Genomic DNA, 25,553 nt, shown 5'->3' on the forward strand with positions numbered 1-25,553 from the left:
ATTTTTATGTGTATTTTTAATGTTTGAAGTTGTAAACATCAAATTCATAATTTTTATATGTATGTATGTGTAGGAAAATAGAAAAAAAATGAAAAATATAAAAACCAGTTCACCCGGCGGTCGAACCGGTTAAACCGGTTGAACCAGGAATCGGTCACCTTACCGGTTCAACTAAAAAACCGGTTTTTAAAACATTGGTATACACAGAAGAAGCAAGAAGAAATACCATATTATATACACACTTACTTCTAACCATATAATAATATACCCAAATTACATGCATCTTACTGGTTTACGCAGTCATAAAACCCTAATAATAATAATAATAATAATAATAATAATTGTCCAATTGCCCACATAACTATTATTCACACAAATCCAACAAAGCATAAAACTAGGCTTCCACACTTTCAGCCTGAAGAAGTCCCTCGCGGATTTGAGAAGCGATATCCTTAACAGCACCGGGGCCATGAGGCAGAAAGACAGCATTGGATTTTGAAGAAGCTCCAATCTCTTTCATGGTATCAAAGTACTGTGTCAACAACACCATGTCCATAACGTCTTTGGAAGATGTCCCGGGGACATTTTCCGAAAACGCGAGCACGCTGTCCCTCAACCCATCCACGATTGCTTGGCGCTGCCTCGCAATACCCAGCCCGGATAAGTATTTCGACTCTGCTTCTCCCTCTGCTCGTTTGATTTGTAGGATCTTCTCCGCTTCTGCCTTTTCGCTTGCAGCTACTCTCATTCTTGCAGCTATTGTTATATATATTATTCTAGATGTTAACTCTTGTTTCTTTGTTTGTTTATATGACAATTTGCAAAAAAAAAAAAAAAAAAAAAAAAAAGCAACTTACTTTACTCTTGTTAACAATTTATAAGAAATACCAACTTACTTTATTCTTATTGTAGTTACAATTTAACTTCTTATTTATCATAAAACACCCTATATTTTGGGTTTTCTCCAAATTAAAACCTCACCTTTATTTTATTTTTCTTAAAAAAGACCTTGCATCTGAAATCGTCCCTATGGTTTGGTCAAATTGCACCTTTGGTCCCAAACTTTTTTTTTGCACTCGGATCATCCTTTTGGTTTGATTTTATTGTGTTTTTCGTCTCTTACATACATAAAGTTAGGGACCAAACGTGCAATTTTGACCAAACCATAAGGACGATTTCTGTAATTCAAAAAACTTGTGGGTTTTTTCAAGAAAAATTGTCTAAAACCGGTAAACCTACTAAAAGGGTAGGAAAAAAATTGAAAAATGCAAGGTCTTCTTTTGGAAAAAAAAAATGAAGTGGAGGTTTATTTCGAAAAAAACCCAAAATATAGGGTTGTTTACGATATTAACCCTACTTTAAATACTAGTGTAATTCGTTTTGTATTGGAATGAAATTGTTATAATTGGGTAGATATTTCAAATCACAATGTCGTAATTGATTATATTCCAAATACAAAGTAATTTTCATTTTTCAATAATGTAATTGATTTTATGAAATTCAAACTAAGGAATACCTGCGTTAATTTCATTCATCGATCGTTTGACATGTTGGTCAGGCTCAATGTCAACAATCAAAGTTTGTACAATTTCGAAACCATACCCAGACATGGCCTACAAAAATTAAAATAAAAAAACATAAAACATTTCCAAAAACCATAAAAGTTGCAATAAATACAATTTACCTTTTCAAGCTCCTCTTCCACACCTCTAGCTATGTCATTCTTCTGAAGGAAAACATCATCCAATGGCAGCTTAGGTACACTTGCCCTAATTACTAACAACATTCGTGTAAAAACACACAAAGTGTGTTCATAAGTCAGAAACAATACCAAATAACTCAAATAATAATAATAATAATAATAATAATAATAATAATAATAATGAAATGACTGATATACCCATTGGATCTTACCATCAAAGACATAAGCTTGAACTTGTTGCTTGGTGTTTGAGAGTTTGTAGAAAGCATCAGAAGCCTTATCAGACAAGGCACGATACTGAACAGAAGCAACCACAGTAACAAACACATTGTCCTGAAATTCAACAAATATAGTTTGCATAAGATGAAAATTTTAAAAATAGAAACAATCAAATTAAAATCCAAGATAAAGAAATGCTAAAAATGAAACCTTTGTTTTTGTTTCACAACGAACATCAAGCTGATTCACACGTAATGAGAGCTTTCCAGCCAACTTGTATCCACAACACCAAGGCATACAGTGACAACCGGGTTCAAGTACTTTATCAAACTTGCCAAAATGTTCTTTCACAGCTACAGTGGATTGCCCCACTTGAATGCATCCAAAACACTGACCCATGATTCAAATCTGAAAACAAAAAATTGACTCAATATATATGAGTAAAAATTAGGAGTGTATATAGTTGTAGAATATCAAAGATTCCAATTACATTAATAGATGTTCAAATACATTAAGAGATGTTCAAATACAACTATAAACAAAATTTGACCACTATTTGAATGTGAGATTGAAACAAAATGTTACTTCAAGGGAAAAACATTTTGTACAAGTAAAGTGGCAATGTCGAAATCAAGTCAGGGGAAGGAATAGTTGATAAGATGATCAGAATTCAGAATCTGCCACTTGATTTGACTTATGAAAATCAAATAAATATGATCGAAAGTAGGAAGTTTTTTTGACTTATTTGCATCTTTTCTATAGGGAAACAGTAAATCGAGTAAAGAGAGGTTTAATCCTCTATTGACGCAACCAGAAGCATATGCACAGTTAGTTTTCCAGTGTGAAACAATGAAATTGCAATATTCGTTCTACATCCAATTTACGTTAAAATTCTAGAATTAACCAAAAAGACGCGCGAAAGTCAAAACCCTATAAAAAAATTGCAACAAAACAGAGATCAACAAAACAATTAGGACCACAATGAAACTCGATTAACTTAGGCAATGAAAATACAAAACATTTCTTAAACAGTTTATGCAATCGAAATACAGAAAATTTTACAGATTATAATGAAAAAAAAAAACTAATCAGCATCAAAAAGAAAACAAGTTATGCTTGCATAAAAAGCAAAAGACAAAACCCTAGAAAATTTATCCAAAAATAGGAATGAACCGAACAATTCGCACATTTTATCGAATTACACAATGAACTTCGATTAACTTACTCAATCAAAATACAAAAGAATCTAAGACGGTTAACTTATGCAACAAAATACAAACAAAAAAAAAATCCGTACATTATAATGAAACAACTCATCAGTATAAAACATCTATAACATCCATAAGATCGATTCAGAAACGAAACAAGTAACAATTCCATAAAAAGCAAGAATTGAACTTACGTTTTGATTAGGCGCGTTAAGCGTTTGAAGATCGAAGAGGAAGATGAGTTTGAAAAGCGGCCTGAGTTTTGTTTTTGTTGGTACAGAATATAGTGTACGGGTGTTAACTGCCTTTCGAGATTTTCTCTGCCGTTGGCACGATTCGCGTGTATTCCAAGTTTTTTAAAATGACGAAAATACCCCTTGGTGGCAACTGGAAATGTTTTAAAATAGATTGCTTTTCAACCTTTGACACCGAAACATATATTTAATTTTCAAATAATTCCTCCGACTTTTGAATACTAATTTAAATTTTAGGTGATTTCAAGTTGTTATGCATATTGATATAATTCGTCCCACTTGCTACCTGCTTGAATCGTTCTACAAATATTTGGCCCATGTTCTTTTTAATTAAATCTTTTACTTTGACTTGTATAGATAAAATAGAGTAAATTACAAAAATGTCCCCTGTTTTTAGTTCATTTTTGCAATTTTAGTCATGAATCATCCATCATGCATTTATGTCCTAATTTTCATGTTTAATAATGGTTTTGGTCTATAATTCATCACCTTTAACGATCTGACTGTTTAATTTAAAAATATGACAATTGTACCCACAAGCAAACTAGAAAGATATCGTTTATTGATTATCAATGTTATACACACGCAACCGATTTAGCATTTACAATTTACACACTCATAGGATTACGAACAATGGAATTCATTTATAGTGTTGTTGACCACAAAAAAAAAAAAAAAAAAAAAAAAACACTTGCTCTCCAAGTTGATGGGTCACAACGAAGCTCAGAGGCATATATTGCACCTCTAACATTGTAGAGGCCAGAACTTGAAGAAACACCACAGGTGAAGCTCAAGCTTCATTTCTCCGCAATCGTGCTTTAGATTTTGGTTTCGCTACAGTGTATATGATTGTAGTTATTATTGTGATGTAAGCACCTGCGTTTTAACAGACTGCAGTATTTTATGAGATGGTCGTTACGCCGGTTCAACCCATAATAGATTTTAGGTTAACTAACCTCTATAAATAAAGTTCCATTTTATAAATGTAACCCTAACACAGAAAATGTGTGACAACTAGTATTAATACAATATATCTTTAGTCCTTCATGGATGTAGCTCCATTTCTATGATTGAATGAACCACAATAATTTTTGTGTTCTTTATTTTTTTCACATCTTTAATTGTCTTGTGACTGTGTTTTGTGCGTTTATCGAAATCCTTTATCCTAATATTACAAATGGTATGAAAAGTGATTATTTAGCTTTTAAAAATTAGATAATTGAAGTCAAAATCGTTTATCCAAACAATTAAACTTTTAAAAATTGGATAATTAAAGTCAACATCGTTTATCCAAAAAATTAAAACTGATGTTCGAAACTCGAAACTTCAAATTACAAGAACCAAATAACGGGTTCTAATGCGTACAACAAAGCTTAATGATTTTACTTCCAAAAAGACGATGACTTTAAATAACTTTAGAAATGTATTTTGACCAAAAAAGCATAGTTGAAATAAGATAATCATGAAGTTACAAGTCATTCTAGGGTGGTGTTAGTTGGCATACCTATCAAAAACAAAATGTTTTGACTTTCGTATTCAACCAAATTAACCTTCAAATAAATCCAAATAATTATAAATAATCGACACTTTCTTCTCTAACTATACAAGGTTTTGTTTGTTTATATTTCGTTCGTTTTCAACTTCACATGTTTTGTTTTTATTACTCTCATAGAGGATTCATTGTCACATACGACGACTACATGACAAATTCATACAAGAATATAATAAACTATTATCTAGTGGATTTTGTTTAATAGCATGCACACATAACTATTTGATAGTGAAAGTCCAATCAAATGAGTTTTCCACATTAATTAATTCCTAACATTTTTATTACTTTGTTTTATTTTTTTTCTTTTTATTTAACCAAGCATACCTTCTAATCTTTCAATTATTTATTAAACATCATATATCTAATTTTGTCTTACTTAAAAAACTAATATAAAATGTAAATTTATTATTAAAAAAAAAGACAAAATTGCAAGAATGGTCCTTGTAGTATGCTAAAACTAGCAACTTTGGTCCAAAATGGGTTTGGCTCACAAGGATGGTCCAATAGTTTCGTTTTGTTCCGAGTTTAGTCCAAAAAATTTAAAACTTTTTATAATGACGGATTTGCCCTTGATATTTTCCCTTTTTTCAGTTTTTTTATTACAGATGTCAAAAAAAGAAAATCTCTCTCTTTCTCTCTCTCACACACTCTCTCTCTCTCTCACTCACTCTCTCTCTCTCTCTCTCTCTGTTTCTCTCTCCAGTTTCAATACCTAAAGATACAATCCACCATCATCTTCTTCGATAACCTCGTCTTCTTCATAAAACCCAACTCATCACCACCATCTTTCTTTCCAGCTACCATAAATCAACCACCAACACCACAATCAGAAATCAAGGTTTGTGCAATCATCCTTACTCATGCTCAAATCAAATATATATCAAAAGCTCACCATCAGTTCCTCACTGCCCCTTTCTTATAGATCTGGAATGTCGCTCACATTTACAGTGGGTATCTAGATTTCAAGAAGGTTCTCCAAATCGTATCCTTCTTCAAAATCCGATTTTGTGCTTATTATATGTAATCAATCGATGGAGGTTTACTATTAAACGGGTTCATCCACCCTTTGATCTCTATGAATCGGTGATTAGGGAAGGTCGGGTATCGGAAGCCATCAAATCCAACACCAAATGTTGATTTTGTTTCTAAATACATACATAAACAGATTTTTGATGTTGTTTCTAAAACTCAAGAACAACACAACTTTTGGGGGAAAAGCTCCAGAACAACCCATGATTTTGTGTGTGGTTTTCGTTTCTAGAACCAAAAAAACACAGAAAACAAAATCGAAGCTCTAATATATACTTAAATAGGGAGTTGTAACATCCCAAAATACAGTCTGAAAATTTCGTTTTAAAATAGTAATAAAACTCTGTTCATCAATCGTCATATAAGAATCATAAAGAATGTATCTCAAAATATCTTAACAATTGTCAAATATATCAGAGTATAAACATCCCAGGCTGAACAAATGGTGTGTGCACTGCAATCTTCCCGAGCTCCTCTTTTAAAAACTGAGTACCTGAAACCAAAATTGAAAACCGTAAGCACGAAGCTTAGTGAGCTCCCCCAAACTACCACATACCATACAATAACATATAAAGCATCTACTGGGCCTTGCCCACTACATCAGACCGAAGTCCGGAAACTAACCAGGGCCTTGCCCTCTGCATCGAACCGAAGTCCGGAAACTGCATCGGACCAGAGTCCAGAACTAACCAGGGCCTTGCCCTCTGCATCGGACCGAAGTCCGGAAACTGCATCGGACCGGAGTCCGGAACTAACCAGGGCCTTGCCCTCTGCATCGGACCGAAGTCCGGAACTAACTGCATCGGACCGAAGTCCAGAACTGATTGGGACCTTGTCCCCTGCATCGGACCGAAGTCCGGAACTGACTGATCATAACATAGCATAAACATATCAACTAGCATGAATACATATACTGCATACTGCATCGGAACAGAATCCGGAACACATAACACAAAACATGCTTGAATCACAAAGACATCAAGCACTCTAACTACTGCATTGGACCGAGGTCCAAAACTAACTGAACATAGCATAACATAATCATAGCATATAATCTAAACACATATACCGCATACTGCATCGGACCATAGTCCGGAACACATAACTCATACCCTGTCTGTATCACAAAGACACCAAGCATACTGAACTACTGCATCGGACTGAAGTCCGGAACTACTGCTAACTAAACGGGCCGGCATTGTGGCCGTAGACCCGTTCCTACTGGAAGGAAACTCACCTCGAAAGCTGGCTGCTGAAAATCTACTCGGGAACTGTCTGATACTGCTGCTCCGGTCTCTCCCGGCTACAAATCCCATAAACACACTCAATCAAATACTGGTAACTATATTGAGGGTAAAATGACTATTTTACCCCTGGCTTAGCTTGATCCCAGCCCAAGGCCTAATCCAAAGGCCCAAGAGTCTAATAATGGACCAAGGCCCAACTGTGGCCTATCTATGGCATTAGGGTTTCACATAAAATGACAATTAGGGTTAAGTTTCCTACTTAACCCATTAAGGACTTAATCCATTAAGTCCATCTCTCTACTGAATAAATCATACGATATTATAAATTTGGGCATCTAAATCCATACAACTTTGTTAGTACATCTAATTCTTATTAAATTAATTTCCTTTTAATCGATGAAACCGAACTATATTCTCACCTGTATTTGCAGCCCATTAGATACAACGAACGCCCATAAATTAATTAATTAATTTTAAGCCCAATTACTAATTAACAAGGCTTTACCTTATATAATATTTATCTTGAACTTAACCCAATGCCATTCAGCCCACAATATACTAATTGAACCCATATAATATTAGCCCAACGGAATAAAGCCCAATACCTTTAAAAGATCATGCCGATTAGGTCACAGTACTCCATCTCCCTGCTTGAGCTTGTTTGCCATTTGTGTCTTCGGAGAGCCGACACAACCAGCTTCAGCGAAACATCCAATTCCGGCGGCGACGACCCCAATCTGCTAGCCAATGGCTCGTATGTCGAACCTAGCACTACGCCACTAACTCCTCCCACGCTCCAATGGAATTGAAACAGTTCCTTCACCAATGCTTGAACTCACCTCATCCCGACGTCTCCCTTTCCTTGATTGACAAATGCCATCCCCAAATCCCAATTCTCTCCATCTGAAGCGCCTCTCGGGTGTAGCCATGGAGATGGAGGGCAAAGCAAGATTGAAAGGATGAATCAACGGGATCTAAACCCACTTACACCTGATATTAAGCTACTGAAAGAAGAAAACAAGAGTCTACACCTTTCGCTCTCGTCCTCATTCTGGTTCAATACTCACAAGTGGCTCAAGAGAGTATGCCACTGTGAGCCTGACGTCTTAGGCATCCCTGAAATCGAGCTCACCTAGATCAAGCACTCCCTTGATGTTCCTCCTTCCATCGATCAGATCTCTCTTTTGGGCGATGACAAGGGAATTACCCTTAAAGACTTCTCATCCCTCACCATTCTATTGCCGAAGGACCCCGTCTACACTCGTCGGAAGAGACGACGAACAACACCGGGGTTCGAGGGACAATCGGAGCTCATACACCCACACTCTACATCCCTCTCTATGCTATAATTCTCTTTCTCTCACTATCTTTGGAATTACAGATTGAAGACAAGGGCTCCCATCATATTGGAGAGTCACAATTGATTTAAATGGCCAATGGAATGTGTAAAGGAATGGGACCAACTCCCTTAATTGGCATCGGCAATTGCAGGACCACGATAGGGAAAGCAACAGCCTGCCATTGACGAATCAGGAAGAGTGAAACATGATGCTGAAGTTGATAAGTTTGGTCCCTGGGGTTTGTGAAGCTTGATGATTAAAACCCTAAGTTTGATTGTCTTACGAATTTGATTCCTGAAAATTACTGTTTGGCCCTTGCACTAACACATTCCAATAATTATTATTATTATTAACCTTCCCAATGAGCTTAATCGATAATTCACTTAAAAATCTCATTTAATTTAATCTAATTCGTCCACTTCACCCGCAAATGCGTTTTATGCAATAACTCAACTATCTCATCCCAGAAATTATCCTTGAATGAATTCATTATCCGGATTATTTTATAACCCTTAATTTGTATTAGCTAGCTAGAAACGGGGCTTTACAGGAGTCGTTATCCAGATGTGGACATGATGTTCGAGTACATGACCGAAACTCTAATTGAAATAAACGAATTGAATATACCTCTTATTGTTTCCCGAATGGTCTATTGCGAGCTGCTAAGAACCCGAAAAGTGAAGCTTCTTCATCCTAAGAAGTATGTGTGTGTGTTGTTGCAATGAGTGGTTGTGTATTTGTTTTGTTTCTTTGGATCATTCATTCTCAGATCATGTATAATCGAGATAGAGAAAAACGATAAACATATGGTGATGGGCTTTTGTTTGATTCTATATCTGCAAGTTTGAAGCAAGAAGAAAACTCTCGATTTGTAGCTTTGAATCAAGAAGAAAATTGATGGTGTTTGATTCGGAGGTGTGAAAGTGATAGAGACAGAGATGGTGTTCAAGAAGAAAACACCTTCTATTTGCAGGTGAAGGTGATGAAGATGAGTTCGACTGCTGAGAGAGAGAGAGAGAGAGAGAGAGAGAGAGAGAGAGAGAGAGAGAGAGATTTTATTTTTGTTTTATTTTTAATTGTTGTGATAAAAGAAAATTGGAAAATAAAATAATAAGGGACAAATCGGTCATTATAAAAAAGTTCATAGGAAATTGGACTAAACTCGCAACAAAACAAAACTATTGGACCATCCTTACGAACCAAACTCATTTTGGATCAAAGTTGCTAGTTTTGACATACCACAGGAACCATTATTACAATTTTGCCAAAAAAAAAAAAAATCCACCATGAAATTTACAAAACAATCTTTATATAGAGATATTAGAAAAAGAGAGTTCTGACCACTAATTTTTTTTTTATGTTAAACATGTAAATCGAAATCAATGCGGACGTATGGAATGATAAAATAGATAACGAGATAAACTTAGCACCAACTTTCACCAAAGAAAAAAACTGCCGAAAAAAGACAACAAGAGTTGATAAGAATCAATTCTTTTCTTTTTTTTCTTTTAAAAACATGTTAAATGTTGAAAATTTATTATTCTACTTGGCTTTATATACAAGCCATATAATTTTATAAACTTCAGGGGTTTATTTTGTAGAATGATTTTTAAAGAAATAATAATATTTCTTGAATAGTTAAAATGTGTTATGGGAAAGATAACAAATTTATGTATATAAAAATGAAATATTAATTATATAAAATGATTAAAATCTGATTTTTTTTTAATTTTTTGTAAAAAAATAAATAAATAATAATTTTTAGATAAGGATGGAATTTCCGTCGATTCAAACTTTATTTATCAAGACTTCAATTTATTATATTTATTTAATGTAACTGTATATCTTTTTGAAAAAAAAACACTTTTTTATTTGAAATCCGAATAAAAAATAAAATAAATGGCATAAAAAAAATGAAATATAAGATTTTTGTAATTACTTTTCTTTTAGAATACACATTCTAATAAATGAAAGAAAGAGAACGTCCTACTCCTCTCCTACATGTGTAAAATGCTCTCCCTACCAAAAGAATGCTAATATTAACATGGAATAAACTTAGGATCTACATATGCAAAATGACAGTGTTGCCCTTCACGGTTTTCTCGTTTCTTCAATGGTCAGCCCAAAGAGTCAAAGTCAACAAGCCCAATTGAATGTCATGGGCCTAAACCCCTTCAACTATTGCGGCTTCTCCAACTTGTACATCATGCTGGGAAGATTGTACTCTGGTCAAAACTCCATTTCATGTACACATGTTGCCATAGTTTTTTTTTTTTTTTTTTTTTTTTTTTTTTTTTACATTTGAAATGATTTTGGCATGAACATGAATATATCTTGTAATGGAGAGAGTTGATAATCGTAGTATTGACTTTGAGGGGTAAAAGCGTCATCTGCAAACGGATCAATATAATTATATTGAAAATCTTCTCTTTTAGCATCACTTTGAACTTCTCTTTCGTGTTCTGAACTTGAATCCGTGTGTAAAGTGGGAAGTGAATCCGATGTTTCGAAATTAAATCCGTCATCCATGACGTGATGAGGTACTGATGACAATGGAGCTTGAAACGATGACGTTTTAGCCACGGGAGAATATGCTGTGATATCCGGTTTTGTTTCAATTTTCACCTCTGAAAATTGTATTGATTTTGTTTCTGCATTTAAATGTTTTTCCAATACGCCTTTCTTGTTGTATATCCGACATAATACCCAATCATCTAACTGCATAAATAAATAAATAAAACAATTAGTCATGGATTCAATAATGGATTGTACATTATGCATTGAAATGTGTACAATGAGGGAATTTTGAGGAGGAAGATCGGAAAGTAGTAAGTACCCTTAGATTGTTGCTCCGTTTGCCGGCGGATCTATCGACGTTAGCGAGACGATATTCATGCATAATCCAATTCGTTTTCACGCCTCTCGGAGCTTTTCCGGCGTAGAACACCAACGCTTTCTTTATTCCGACGGCTTTTGGTTTTCCGATCGGCTTGTCTGCTCCGGTGGCTTTCCAGTAACCAGTTCCTGCGGCTCTGTTAGGTCGAGATCCGTTTGGATACTTTCTGTCTCTAGGTGAGAAAAAGTACCATTCCTTTTCTCCGTACAGAGCCATCTCTGTTCAAATCAAAACAAAAACAGAATCAATATCGATGAACTAATGAATCTAAATCTAGATCACAATCGCATAATCGAGTTCTGAAAGAGATTCATAGAATTTAACAGTTCGTTTCAAAGTTATATAAAAAAGGATCGAATTTTGAACGAATTTCATTTTGGAGACATAATCGTAGAATTTTCTTAAAAAAAATCCTCCGATTTGGATTAGAAGCACTTGAGATCGTGAATTTCCGTGATTGAAATTCCAAATAACAACCATTGATGAGATCAATTTGAAACGAAATCAGAGGATCTGAAACTTATTATGATAAAAATCCTTGAGCTCATACTCGATTTTGAAAACACAAACAGAGCATCTGAAAACTCTGATTTCAAACTTGACGTGATAAAATCGAAATAAAAAACAAGATCGAATAAGCTGAAACTCACCAGGAAGCTGCCACGGATCGAACTTATACAAATCAATCTCAGCAATAATAGGAACCGAAATCGTTTGAGAAGCGCATTTCTTGATAAGGTAATGCATAACCAATTCTTCATCCGTGGGATGGAATCTAAATCCAGGAGGCAACACCAAATTATCTCCAGTCATTATGAGTTAATCTTCAACCTTCAAAAACTTAAAAATTCCTTTGCTCTTAAGTTGTAATGCTCTGCTAGGGTTTTTCAGTTTTCGACACTAGTGAAGAAGCAACGAGAGAAGTTATATAGAAGAAAGGGAACACGTGAGGCATTGAATCTGGATGAAAGAAAATGTTGGTTCCACGAAGTAGCATGAGAGAGAGGATTTGCTTGGTGAAGAAGGGCTTGTTGACGCAGCCTCTCGCTTTCATGGCGTGCTGAAAGACAAAAGGGAGGAGTCGACGAACAAATAGTGGTGAGACACGTGTGGGAGGTTTTGACCCCACGTGCGGGGGAGAGTATTGTGTCATGGAGTTCGTCATTTAGTTTGGACGGATTTGGTGGGTGTTGCTTTGACTCATGTCCGTTGGTGCTGAAGTCGGCGATCGGATTTGCGGCCCAGGTTTTCGCTTTTTTTTAAAATATAGATATTTATTTAGGTTTTATGTAAATATAAAAAAATAATGGGTTTAAGTTTGTTTATAATACTTTTTCTATTTTCTTGATAATTAACATATCAAAAATAATTAAGACAAGTTTACTGAAAAAGAGTTTTTTTTTTTTTCTATATGGTATAAGTCAAGAAGTGTTGATATTGGTGGAGTAGTTTACATTGACTTTAGTGTAACATTAATACACTTTCAAAAATAGTATTTATTATTTTGAATTGGCATGAATTTTATAAAGAAATGCAGAAAACTCAGAAAAAAATTTAAAAATATATCAAGAGTTAAGATACAAAACAACATAACAACAAACTTCAAAATCTATCACACCAATCAACTAAAGAAATAACAACCATTTAGTTTTGAAAAAGAATCGTTAGATATTTGTTTGATAAGAGTAACTAAAAAGCTAGTTGTTAATTTGAAATATTAGTTTGTTAATCTGATAATTAATAATTAATGATATTTTGTAAAATGTAACTTGCCAAGCTATTTAAGAAATGCTATAAAACAAACATGTAATATGTTTTATTAAATTAAGAATAAATGTTAAATAACAACTATCTGGACACTTCTTTTTTAAATGGGAAAATAACTTTTGAGGGTAATTAACTTTTGCGTTTTTACTCATTTGGTCCATTTTTTGTATTTAATATACCATTGAACTTGTTTTTTTGTGTTCACTATAACCCTTTTGACCGACTTTTGATCTGTGATAGCCGGTCAAAGGGTTATGGTGAACATAAACAAGAAGTTCGATGGTATATTGAGTACAAAAAAAAGGAAATGGGCCAAATGAGAATAAACTCAACAGTTGGTTACCCTCCTGAGTCATTTTCCCCGAAAAGTTAAATGAAATTAAAGTTGCAAAATTATCAAAGACTGCAACCTTCTTTGGCTATAACGTATATGAAGAGCATTTCAGAGGGGTAACTTCGTTAAAACATGGTCTACGCTATGCTTATTGTGGTTAGCTGTCAACACCTCTCTTCAAAAGGATATGATTATGTATGAGAGGTATATTTATCAGCATAAACGTTTACCTCAAGGTATATTATGGTGATGTATCTGCAAAAGCAGCATGATATTGTACATATTGATGTTATATCTCATCCCATGAATTCGATCTTAAAGCTAAGTAAACTCAAAAATCACACCACTTGTGATTCCACTCGTTTGTAGACTTGTCTAGAATTCATGATACGATAAATCATTCGATTGGAAATGTAATTGTAGTCATGAAATGCGCCTGCTTAGTTAAGATTCCCCTAATAAATATTCAAGTGCATTACAAAGTTGTACATGTATGAATAATGTTCTTTCGAGGGTTATGTTTTGAAAAGAAGCAAAAATGAATCTCATAAAGTCATTAATTTTAGTAGGAGATGACGTGAGATTTGTTGTAAATGAGTAAAGGGAAAATGACTCAGGAGGGTAACCAACTGTTGAGTTTGTTCTCATTTGGTCCCTTTTTTTTGTACTCAATATACCATCGAACTTGTTGTTTGTGTTCACCATAACCCTTTGACCGGCTATCTCAGGTCAAAAGTCGGTCAAAAGGGTTATGGTGAACACAAACAACAAGTTTGATGGTATATTGAATACAAAAAAGGAAAGGGACCAAATGAGTACAAACGCAAAAGTTAATTACGCTCAAGAGTCATTTTCCCTTTTTAAAATTAAAGAAATAATAAACAATTATGAGATCGTTTATTTCTTTACAAGATAAAATTTAAAATGTAAATAGTACAAAAGTCACTAACTTTTTTTTTTTCGATTTGACAACATGTTTTTTTTTCTTTTACAATTAAATCACTATGTTTTTAATTTGTTACAATACTGATCAGTTGACCGCTGCTGACGTGTCAGAAGCGAAAAATGTGGCAAAAATAACACTATATTTTCATTTTTTTACGGTTTTGACACTAAGTTTTCAATCTTTTCCAATTTTTATACTAAGTTTTCATTTTTCTCCAATTTGCAACATAAATGAAATAAACATATGCAAAAACATAATTTCTCCATTTATCCTATAATATAATAAAGTATATGCACAATAGATTAAAATATATATATATATATATATATATATATATATATATATATATATATATATATATATAAATAAAATAAACATATGCAAAAACATAATTGCTCCATTTTCTATACTTGATTTTCTTTCTATTTATAACACTCCAAAACTCAAAGAAATTTAAAAATTTTCAAAATCAATCATTAATCAACATGTTTTCAAAAGCATTATTTCAAATCAGAGTTTTTCCAAGACCCGACGACATAAAACAGGAAGTTGCGTATGATCATGCATTTGCTTTCTCATGATCCTCAGATGTACCTGAAACGATAAACTAAAAATGTAACGTCCCAAAAATATGATCTAAAATTTTCATTTTTAATTTAAATAAACGAAATTCCCAAAAACATTATCCATACAACCCAAATGAAAATAAGTATATCATCATCATAACAATCAGAATAATATCTCAAAAGTGGAATCCATATGGTGTGTGCGATGCAGTCATCCCGAGCTCTTCCCCTTGGAACCAGAAGTACCTGAAACATAAACTAAAAACCGTAAGCACAAAGCTTAGTGAGTTCCCCAAACTACCCCATATCATACATAATAAATCACATATTGGACCCTCGTCCTACATTGGGTCTCGCCTGCCATCGGGCCTCGCCCGACATCGATGTAGCCCTGTCGAAAATACCCGATACCCGAATTACCCGTCCGATTTTTTCAGGTATCGGGTAAATCGGGTATCGGGTAAATTTTTCCGGGTAATCGGGTTACCCGGTTTTTTTCGGGTCGGGTAAAGGGTATATTTTTTGGGTTTCGGCTATACCCGAATTACCCAAATTATTTTAAAAATTCATTTATATAGCAGGTATTTGATCACGCTTAAACTAATATCATTATTATAAAACATAAATATATTTATTATGACAATACGACACTAACAATATTAAAAGTAATTTTTATATATCATCACGTTCTTTAAGACTTAACTGTTTTCTATATTATAGTTTTTATTACAACCAACAAACTCATTATCTTGACGAAACTTTAGAACATGGCAAAACTTATGACTACATTTATCTTAAACATTTTAAAATTTTAAATTAAGATCTTTAGGTATGTGTTTTTTTAACATCTTATTAGATTAGATTAAGTTGTTAAAAAAATACTTGATATCTCATGTATTATTGAGTAGAAAATCTCAATGTTCAAAGCTTGAGTAACTTCGTTTATGTCTCGTTTGTTTATATAAACAAGACTAATAAAGCACGACGTATTTATTTCATTAAATTTATTTTTAGGTGAAATTCAAAAAAAAATAATATATTTCGGGTAATACCCGAATTACCCAAACCCGACCCGATACCCGAATTACCCTGTCACACCCCCAAACCTGAACGGCGGAAACGTTCGGGGGCGGATGACTTCATGTGGTAGCGTAACAAATGAATACATAGTAAAGAAAGCAATACAACCATCATATATATAATTGAAAGTTTACATTTGTCAAAAGTTACATGTTCAAAACTCAATTACAATATGATGTCAAAATACGAGATTAAACTGGCGCCGCAGCATCTCTTCATCAAAAGCGAAATGAATACCTGAAATTACTGATTTCCTGGGACATACAAGTAATTTTGAAAGAGTAGATCAGCATTTAAGCTGGTGAATTTCATAAGTATTTAAGTGACAATGTTTAACTGAGATGAAATGTTTTATCTTTGTTCGTTTGTGTTTAGAAAATCCTATATTTTCTACTAGTATAAAAGTAGCCTTCACTCAAGACCAATGTTTGTTTCCAAAATGTATGTAAATGTAAAATAACCAATGAGTTTGAAAATCTTGTAAATCAATGCATTTTTAATACCCCTTGTGAGTTTTATAACCATACTATTGACTCTGAATGCCTATACACAACGTTCTTCAGGCGTTGAAATGTTATGACGTTTGTCACCCCAAACGGTGGACTGCAGCTAACAGTCAGGGCGCGGGTTTGTCAAGCCCGTATAGATCTATACACAAACACCACGCTCCCCCTCCAAGGGATTCTGGTATATAATACAGGACTTGAAATGTGTACTCGAACGTACATGAAGTTAGTGCCTCACAAATCCGTGGTATAAAAACAGATCTACTTGATAAAATGTTACGTTTATTCTTGTATACGAAAGTAAACTTCTTGAAATATGCGTTTTCTAGTACATAAGAGTTAGAAATCTGTTCGTAAAACTATACCTATTATAGTTTCCAAAAAGCGTGTCTTGTTTGTTTAGAAATATTGAGAAAAGGAATCACTTGTTTATGAAAGTATAGATTTTTGGTGTAGAGTCTAGGATAGACAAGAAAATCTAAGAACAGTTTAGTTTGTACATGCATTACAACAACATTATATTTTAAAAGGTAAAATGCTATTGTGACATATGTTATATATATATAAAAGTTCCCTTAAATGTTTATAAATTGCATGGGATTTGAATATATAACAGTATATAAAAGAGTTTCTTTATGTAACACACGATAATACTCGTGTGTTTTACTTGCAATCCCCCCTTGAAAGCATATAAAAGTATTTAGAATAATTAAAAAGGTTGATTAAGGGGTATGAAACTCACTTGAAAGTTTTGGAGATAGCGAGATGGAAAACCGGGCAGAGTTTCGTCTCGGGAAACGGATTTTCCTTGGGATTCTCGGGAATCTCGGGAGCAAAATCGACCTTCGGGACTTGAGCCAAAAAGACCAGAGCTTCGGGTTTGAACGGACACGGAAAACGAGGAAATGTTGAGAGAGAGAGAAGAGAATTGAACCCTTTCTTTGGAAACCCTCGCATCCTATTTATAGTAAGGCTGGTCTGCCTCGGTACGCGGGGCGTACGCCCGTACGCAGCGCGTACGCGTACGTCATGCATGACCGAAGCCTCGACTGCCTCGGTTCGGATGGGACGGGTTGCTGGGTACGCGGGTCGGATGGGACGCCGGGTCGGATGGGACGTCGGGTCGGACGGGTCGGGGCTTCGGACGGGTCGGATGGGTCGGTTTCTTCGGATAGCGCGACGTGGACGATCAGAGGCCAATCCTCTCGGTTACGCGGGGCGTATAGGGGTACGCAGCGCGTACATCGGCCGAGAACGCTGAGTCCCCTTCGGATAATATCCGAATTTTGATTTAAATAAATAATTAATTTATTTAATAAACTTCTAAAATTCATATCTTCTTCATACGAACTCCGTTTTCGATGGTCTTTATATCCTCGCGCAGGTGAGACTACGCTCTACAACATTCGTTTAGACTCCGTCGGCAAATTCAATAATTATTTTATTATTATTTATTAAAAATCCATCGTGTTTAAGGAATTTCTTAGAAAATTCATAACTTCTTTATCTGATGTCGGTTTTTGCCAGACTTTTTACCGTTGGAATACCATTGTCGAGACCTTCGATTCTCGTTTAGGTCATTCCGGCCAAAAGTCGCTCGATCTCCGATTCGAGTTTTTAGCTGTCTGTTGCTAAGCCGAACTTGGAAAAATCATAACTTCGCTATATGAAGTCGGATTTGGGCGTTCTTTTCACGTACGATCATGGTTCAAAGACATTTAATCATAGAAGGAAATTAAGTAGAACTTATTTGTACATTTTATTATGAAAGTAACTTATTATTATTCAGAAGTGGTTACAATACTTGACCCATTTTGGTCGTTACAAAGAGTTGAAATATCGGGTTGTCACATCATCCCCCCGTTAGAGAGAATTTCGTCCCAAAATTTAAAGTAGTAAAGATACTAGTGAATATGAAAGAGATGAGGGTACTTTTGTTTCATCTGATCTTCGCGTTCCCATGTGAATTCGGGTCCCCGCTTGGCGTTCCAGCGAACCTTCACGATGGGTATGCGACTTTGTTTTGTTTGTTTGACCTCTCGGTCCATGATTTCTACTGGTTCTTCCACAAAGTTGAGGCTCTCGTTGATCTCGATCTCGTCGAGTGGAATAACAAGAGTCTCGTCGGACAGGCACTTTTTCAAGTTTGAGACGTGGAAGGTTGGATGGATGTTACTAAGTTCGCGCGGTAGGTTAAGCTTGTAAGCCACAGGGCCGATTCTGGCAAGAATCTCGAAAGGCCCTATGTATCTTGGATTTAGTTTCCCACGCTTTCCAAATCGTATTAAACCCTTCCACGGTGAGACCTTTAATAAGACGTGGTCTCCTACCTGGAATTCCAAAGGTTTCCTCCTTTGGTCAGCGTAGCTTTTCTGTCGGTCTCTTGAGGCTTTCAATCGTTCACGAATCTGAACGATCTTCTCTGTTGTTTCACGTATGATCTCCGGACCTGTGAGAGTGCTTTCAGGAACTCTTCCTCTAGCTAACTGGGTATCGCCAACTTCAGTCCAGCACAGAGGGGATCTGCACTTTCGACCATAGAGGGCTTCAAACGGAGCAGCCTTTATGCTTGTATGATAACTATTGTTGTATGAAAATTCGACAAGGGGTAAATGAATATCCCATGCCTTTCCAAAGTCAATCACGCAGGCTCTCAGCATGTCTTCTAAAGTTTGTATTGTTCTCTCACTTTGTCCGTCTGTCTGTGGGTGGTAGGCTGTACTCATGTCTAGCCTAGTTCCCAGGGAACTTTGTAGTGACTGCCAGAATCTTGAAGTGAATCTACTATCTCGATCGGAGATAATGGATATCGGAACACCATGCAGTCGCACTACTTCCCTTAAGTAAGTTCTTGTAAGCTTCTCCATTTTGTCAGTCTCCTTGATGGGTAGGAAATGCGCGGATTTGGTCAGTCTGTCGACAATGACCCATATGGTATCGAGTCCACTTGTCGTCTTGGGTAACTTGGTTATGAAATCCATAGTAATCCGCTCCCATTTCCATTCCGGTATCTCTGGTTGTTGTAGTAGTCCTGACGGTTTCTGATACTCGACCTTAACCTTAGCGCAAGTAAGGCATTTACTCACGAAGGTAGCAATTTCTGCTTTCATGTTAGGCCACCAATACAGTTTCTTAAGATCCAGATACATTTTATCTGAACCCGGGTGAACGGAATATCTTGAGTTGTGAGCCTCGGTCATGACTACGTTTCTGAAACCACCATGATTTGGGGTCCAGATTCGGTCCATGAGATAGTAGGCTCCGCCACCCTTGACTTCTAAATTCTTCTCCATTCCTCGCAGGGATTCACCCGCCACATTTTCAGGTTGCAAAGCTTCCATTTGTGCTTCCTTAATTTGTGTGGATAAGTGGGAATGGATAGTCATGGTCAGAGATTTGACCCTCCGACCAGTGTATTCCTTTCGACTGAGGGCGTCGGCTACTACGTTGGCCTTGCCAAGGTGATAACGAATTTCGCATTCGTAGTCATTCAGTAACTCGACCCATCGTCGTTGTCGCATGTTGAGTTCCTTCTGATCGAAAATGTGTTGAAGGCTCTTGTGATCGGTGAAAATAGTACTCTTTGTTCCGTATAAGTAGTGCCTCCAGATCTTCAGAGCAAATACCACTGCTCCTAATTCGAGATCGTGTGTCGTATAGTTCACTTCGTGTGTCTTAAGCTGTCGGGAGGCATAAGCGATAACCTTCCCTCTCTGCATAAGAACACATCCAAGTCCTTGGTTTGAAGCATCGCAATACACTACGAAGTCTTCTATCCCTTCGGGGAGGGATAGTATCGGTGCGGTGCACAAGGCCTGCTTTAGTGTCTGGAATGCCTTCTCTTGTTTCGCTTCCCAGTCAAAGGCCACACCTTTCTGGGTTAATGAAGTAAGAGGTTTCGCAATGCTCGAAAAGTTCTTTATGAATCTGCGATAGTAGCCAGCTAGACCTAGAAATTGACGAATTTCTGTAGGTGTCTTTGGTGCCGACCAGTTCTCAATAGCCTTAATTTTGGAGGGGTCTACGTGTATACCTTCCTCGCTAACAACGTGACCTAAAAATTCGACTCTTCGAATCCAAAATTCGCATTTAGAGAACTTCGCATAGAGTTTCTCCGTTCGCAGTGTTTCTAGGACTTTTCGTAGGTGTTGACTATGCTCTTCCTTACTTCGAGAGTAGATAAGTATATCATCGATAAAGACGATGACGAACTGATCCAAGTAAGGGCGACATACCCTATTCATTAGGTCCATAAATACTGCTGGTGCATTGGTTAATCCGAACGGCATCACCACGAATTCATAGTGTCCATAACGAGTTCGGAAGGCTGTCTTTGGACTGTCCCCCTCTAGAACTCGTAATTGGTGATATCCGGATCGCAGGTCTATTTTGGAGAAGTAGTTCGCCCCTTGAAGTTGATCGAATAGGTCGTCGATACGGGGTAGAGGATAGCGGTTCTTGACAGTAAGTTTGTTCAGCTCTCTGTAGTCGATGCACATACGGAACGATCCGTCTTTCTTCTTTACAAACAAGACCGGTGCTCCCCAAGGTGAGAAACTTGGTCTTATGAATCCTTTGTGAAGGAGTTCATTAAGTTGACTGGAAAGTTCCTGCATCTCTGCTGGTGCAAGACGATAAGGCGACTTCGCTACTGGGGTAGCTCCTGGAATTAAGTCGATTCTGAACTCGACTTGGCGTTGCGTTGGTAATCCTGGCAGTTCTTCTGGAAAGATATCGGGAAAGTCGCGTACTACCGAGATGCTCTTGATGTCCTTCAGTTCTTGACTTGTATCGACGATGTGCGCTAGGAATGCTCGACAATCCTTCCGCAAGCACTTTCGGGCTTGGATGCACGAAATGATGCGAAGGTTTGCACTAGATTTGTCGCCGTAGATAACTAATGTTTCGTTGTTTGGGAGGTTAAGACGGACTGCTTTCTCAAAGCACATGATGTCGGCGCGAAGAAGACTCAACCAATCCATGCCGACTATGACGTCGAAACTTTTAATTTGAACCGGCATGAGATTGATTGGGAAAGAATGGCCGTCTAATGTTAACGTACAGCCCATGTATATGCAATTTGTGTTCTCGGTTTTTACATTGGCCATCTCTACAGTGAATGAATTTTCTAACTTGCTAGGTTTAGGTTTAAGTAAATGAATAAAGTTTTGACTCACGAAGCTTCTCTCCGCTCCACTATCGAATAATATGCATGCGTATGAATTATCGAGAAGAAACGTACCAGCAACTATAGTTGGGTCAGCTACAGCTTCGTCGTGGCCTATTGCCAAAACTCGTCTCATACCTCCGGTGCCTGCTGCCTTAGGACAGTTTCTCTGGTAGTGGCCCACCTCGCCACAACCGTAGCAAGCCTGCCCTACACCCGCACCGGGAACTTGAGTGATCGGCTTTGCGGGTTCCTTGCAGAAACGGGCTGTGTGCCCTTTCGCGCTGCAGTTGGCGCACTGCATATTTCGACAAGGTCCATGGTGGTGGTAATTGCATTTGGTGCATTTTGGGAGGTTGCCTATATAAGGCTTTGTTGGGTAGTTATTTATAGGGGCTGTAGCAGGTACAATGACAACATTTACTGACACCAGTTGTTTCTTTGCGGATTCTTGGGAAGACCCACCCTTCCCTTTAATCCACGCTCTCTTCCTGCCATTGTTGTTGTTGTTGTTGTTGTAGTTGTAGTTGTTGTTGTTGTAGTTGTTGTTGTTGTTGTTTGCTTTCTGTGGTGCTGGTGCAGAAGTGGTTGAGTTCTGATGACCTCCGTAGTCGATCAGAGATTGTGCCAGTTCCTTAGCACTTTCAAAGGTGTCCGGTTTAGAAGCTAACACGCTTGATCGCATTTGGGGCGTCAGTCCCCAGATGTATCTTTCTATCTTCTTGCTCTCGGGAGCAATCATATCAGGACAAAGGATTGCCAGTTCGCAGAATCTGTTGGTATAAGTAGCGATGTCGGTACCCACCATTCCGAGAGTCCATAGCTCGTGTTCAAGCTTTTGAATTTCTCCCCGTGGGCAGTATTCTCTCATCATCATGGCCTTCAAGCTCTCCCAGCTTATGGAGTTCGCCACGATTAGGGTAAGTACTTTAACGTGGCCATTCCACCAAGTTAAAGCTTTATCGAGAAGGGTGAAAGTTGCAAATTTGACCTTGCTATGCTCGGGGCAGGAGCAGATTTCAAAGACTGCCTCCGTCCTTTCAATCCACTGCCTCAGGGCCATCACACCACCAGTACCATAAAACATCCGGGGCTTGGCATTAGTGAAGTCCTTATAGGTGCATTCTCGAGGTGGTCCATGACTCTCGCCATGGTTGGATGGGTGTGTGCCAGATCCCGAGCCATTAGCACTTGAGTTATTGATCTGTGACATGGCAGCTGCCACCGCTGCGGTGACTGCTGCTTGAAACATTACAGCATCAAATTGGGGTGGTGGAGGTGGTATAGGTGCTTCCTCACCGTTGTTTCGCCTTGGATTCCTACGCGGAGGCATCCTTCAACTATAGATTGAAAAGACAAGGATAAGAATTTCATAGAATGGAAAATGTATGTGTCTCATGAACTAAATCGCTATAGTTCAACAACAGATCATAGTATGAGTCTTTAAAATAGAAGAATGAAAGTTATTTGTAAGACTGAAGGTATGAAACAAGTATTTGGGTTCACAAAGACCATTCAAGGTTCGAACGAAATACTCAACATAGTAGTAATAGTGCCACTTATATTAATATAAAAGTTGTTACAACGATCATGAAAATTTGACCCCTATAAAGGTCTCCGATTACAAAGTTTGAGAAATTTAAAGACTTTTAGCCGAGGTCCTAAGCTATAACAAAATTTGAGTCCTTGACAAGCACTACTTGCGTCGAAGGTTGCGCTTGGAGCTTGACTCCGTATCTGATTGCTTTGACTCCATTAGACGCCTATCGAAAGCGGCTTGTTGTTCCCTTAGTTCGGCGAGGGCTGCAATCATTTGCGCTTGGAATGCTTCGGCTTGGAATTGGGCGTTGTCTTGCATCTTGTCCAGCCTACGGATGTCAGAAGTGTGAACCTGCACTTCTACGTTGATATCCTGGAGTCGACTAGCTTGTACTCCAGACTGATAGGACTGATTGGCTAACTTACCCACCATTACCGGGAGTGCTCGATCAGCCGAACCTCCGCCGCGGACATCATAGAAGTCCCGGCACATGCCGTAGGGAGGGCGTAGGTTTTGCTGTTGGCTCCAATGGTGGAGGTGACTTCCCCAGACGGGAGTCGGTCCTTGAAAGTTCCTTACGAAGACGGGAGGCTGAATGGGTGGTGGATCGATAACTTCCGGCTCTGAGTCGGTACCGGAGTCATCACCCACTTCTATGGGTTCCTCGTCCTCTTCGGGATCATCTTCGATCCATCCTCCGTTGCCTTGGTTGGGAAAGTAGGGGTCGCCAGGGTGGTGAAATCCAGCCATTTGACTGTACGAGAAATAAGGTTATAAGAATTGAGTAAAGTCGGAACATGTAAAACATGTAAGTTTAACTAGTTTAGATAGCAAATACTCCTATAGTATTTAAGTTCTTGTGTTTGATTCCCGTACTGGTTTGGTAAGTTTTGACTTGTTGCTTACTACGATCATTCCTCGATATACGTTGGTCCAATCTTGGGCAAATATAGTTGATCACGCTATATTTGTCCAAAATCTGATTACATATATCGAGTCTCAATCGTAGTGTCAACTTGTCTAAATACTTGTATAGTTATATAACATGAAAATAATTTGTGGTATGCATGTAAGTGTACTTAAATGAATTATCAATTTAAGTTGAACGAAATGCTGCTTAAGTGTAAAAAGAAAATTTGTTTTGTCAGAGAGTATTAGTCCCTTAAGCATTTATAGTTTGTATATCTTATGTGGTTCGATATACTTAGTTCACTATAAACATTGCTCTGATACCAATCTGTCACACCCCCAAACCTGAACGGCGGAAACATTCGGGGGCGGATGACTTCATGTGGTAGCGTAACAAATGAATACATAGTAAAGAAAGCAATACAACCATCATATATATAATTGAAAGTTTACATTTGTCAAAAGTTACATGTTCAAAACTCAATTACAATATGATGTCAAAATACGAGATTAAACTGGCGCCGCAACATCTCTTCATCAAAAGCGAAATGAATACCTGAAATTACTGATTTCCTGGGACATACAAGTAATTTTGAAAGAGTAGATCAGCATTTAAGCTGGTGAATTTCATAAGTATTTAAGTGACAATGTTTAACTGAGATGAAATGTTTTATCTTTGTTCGTTTGTGTTTAGAAAATCCTATATTTTCTACTAGTATAAAAGTAGCCTTCACTCAAGACCAATGTTTGTTTCCAAAATGTATGTAAATGTAAAATAACCAATGAGTTTGAAAATCTTGTAAATCAATGCATTTTTAATACCCCTTGTGAGTTTTATAACCATACTATTGACTCTGAATGCCTATACACAACGTTCTTCAGGCGTTGAAATGTTATGACGTTTGTCACCCCAAACGGTGGACTGCAGCTAACAGTTAGGGCGCGGGTTTGTCAAGCCCGTATAGATCTATACACAAACACCACGCTCCCCCTCCAAGGGATTCTGGTATATAATACAGGACTTGAAATGTGTACTCGGACGTACATGAAGTTAGTGCCTCACAAATCCGTGGTATAAAAACAGATCTACTTGATAAAATGTTACGTTTATTCTTGTATACGAAAGTAAACTTCTTGAAATATGCGTTTTCTAGTACATAAGAGTTAGAAATCTGTTCGTAAAACTATACCTATTATAGTTTCCAAAAAGCGTGTCTTGTTTGTTTAGAAATATTGAGAAAAGGAATCACTTGTTTATGAAAGTATAGATTTTTGGTGTAGAGTCTAGGAT

General features: G+C 37.0%; 2 protein-coding genes across 2 annotated transcripts; both read right to left on the reverse strand.

Moving 5' to 3' along the window:
* Positions 1-211: 211 nt before the first annotated feature.
* On the reverse strand, positions 212-3,480 carry LOC111906790 (hypersensitive-induced response protein 1). Its single transcript, XM_023902562.2, has 6 exons — positions 3,324-3,480; positions 2,132-2,329; positions 1,915-2,035; positions 1,685-1,776; positions 1,517-1,613; positions 212-756 (listed from the first exon to the last, which is right to left on the reverse strand). Exons 2-6 carry the CDS (start codon positions 2,318-2,320, stop codon positions 395-397), a joined length of 861 nt encoding a protein of 286 aa, XP_023758330.1. The 5' UTR covers positions 2,321-2,329; positions 3,324-3,480; the 3' UTR covers positions 212-394.
* A 6,985-nt stretch (positions 3,481-10,465) lies between these two features.
* On the reverse strand, positions 10,466-12,460 carry LOC111906789 (NAC domain-containing protein 2). The gene is made up of 3 exons (XM_023902561.3): positions 12,098-12,460; positions 11,388-11,665; positions 10,466-11,269 (listed from the first exon to the last, which is right to left on the reverse strand). Exons 1-3 carry the CDS (start codon positions 12,258-12,260, stop codon positions 10,847-10,849), a joined length of 864 nt encoding a protein of 287 aa, XP_023758329.1. The 5' UTR covers positions 12,261-12,460; the 3' UTR covers positions 10,466-10,846.
* Between the last annotated feature and the right edge of the window lie 13,093 nt (positions 12,461-25,553).

Source organism: Lactuca sativa, chromosome 4 (assembly GCF_002870075.4).
Source record: "Lactuca sativa cultivar Salinas chromosome 4, Lsat_Salinas_v11, whole genome shotgun sequence".
NCBI lineage: Eukaryota > Viridiplantae > Streptophyta > Magnoliopsida > Asterales > Asteraceae > Lactuca > Lactuca sativa.

Bases quoted from the DNA above. Each gene is read 5' to 3' on its own strand.
- LOC111906789 (XM_023902561.3), bottom strand. From the start codon at position 12,260: ATGACTGGAGATAATTTGGTGTTGCCTCCTGGATTTAGATTCCATCCC. The intron at 11,666-12,097 runs GTGAGTTTCAGC...TGATTTGAACAG, and splicing joins CGATCCGTGGCAGCTTCCTG to AGATGGCTCTGTACGGAGAA. The intron at 11,270-11,387 runs GTACTTACTACT...TTATTTATGCAG, and splicing joins AACGGAGCAACAATCTAAGG to TTAGATGATTGGGTATTATG.
- LOC111906790 (XM_023902562.2), bottom strand. From the start codon at position 2,320: ATGGGTCAGTGTTTTGGATGCATTCAAGTGGGGCAATCCACTGTAGCT. The intron at 1,777-1,914 runs GTAAGATCCAAT...GAATGTTGTTAG, and splicing joins TCAAGCTTATGTCTTTGATG to TAATTAGGGCAAGTGTACCT. The intron at 1,614-1,684 runs GTAAATTGTATT...TAATTTTTGTAG, and splicing joins TGGAAGAGGAGCTTGAAAAG to GCCATGTCTGGGTATGGTTT.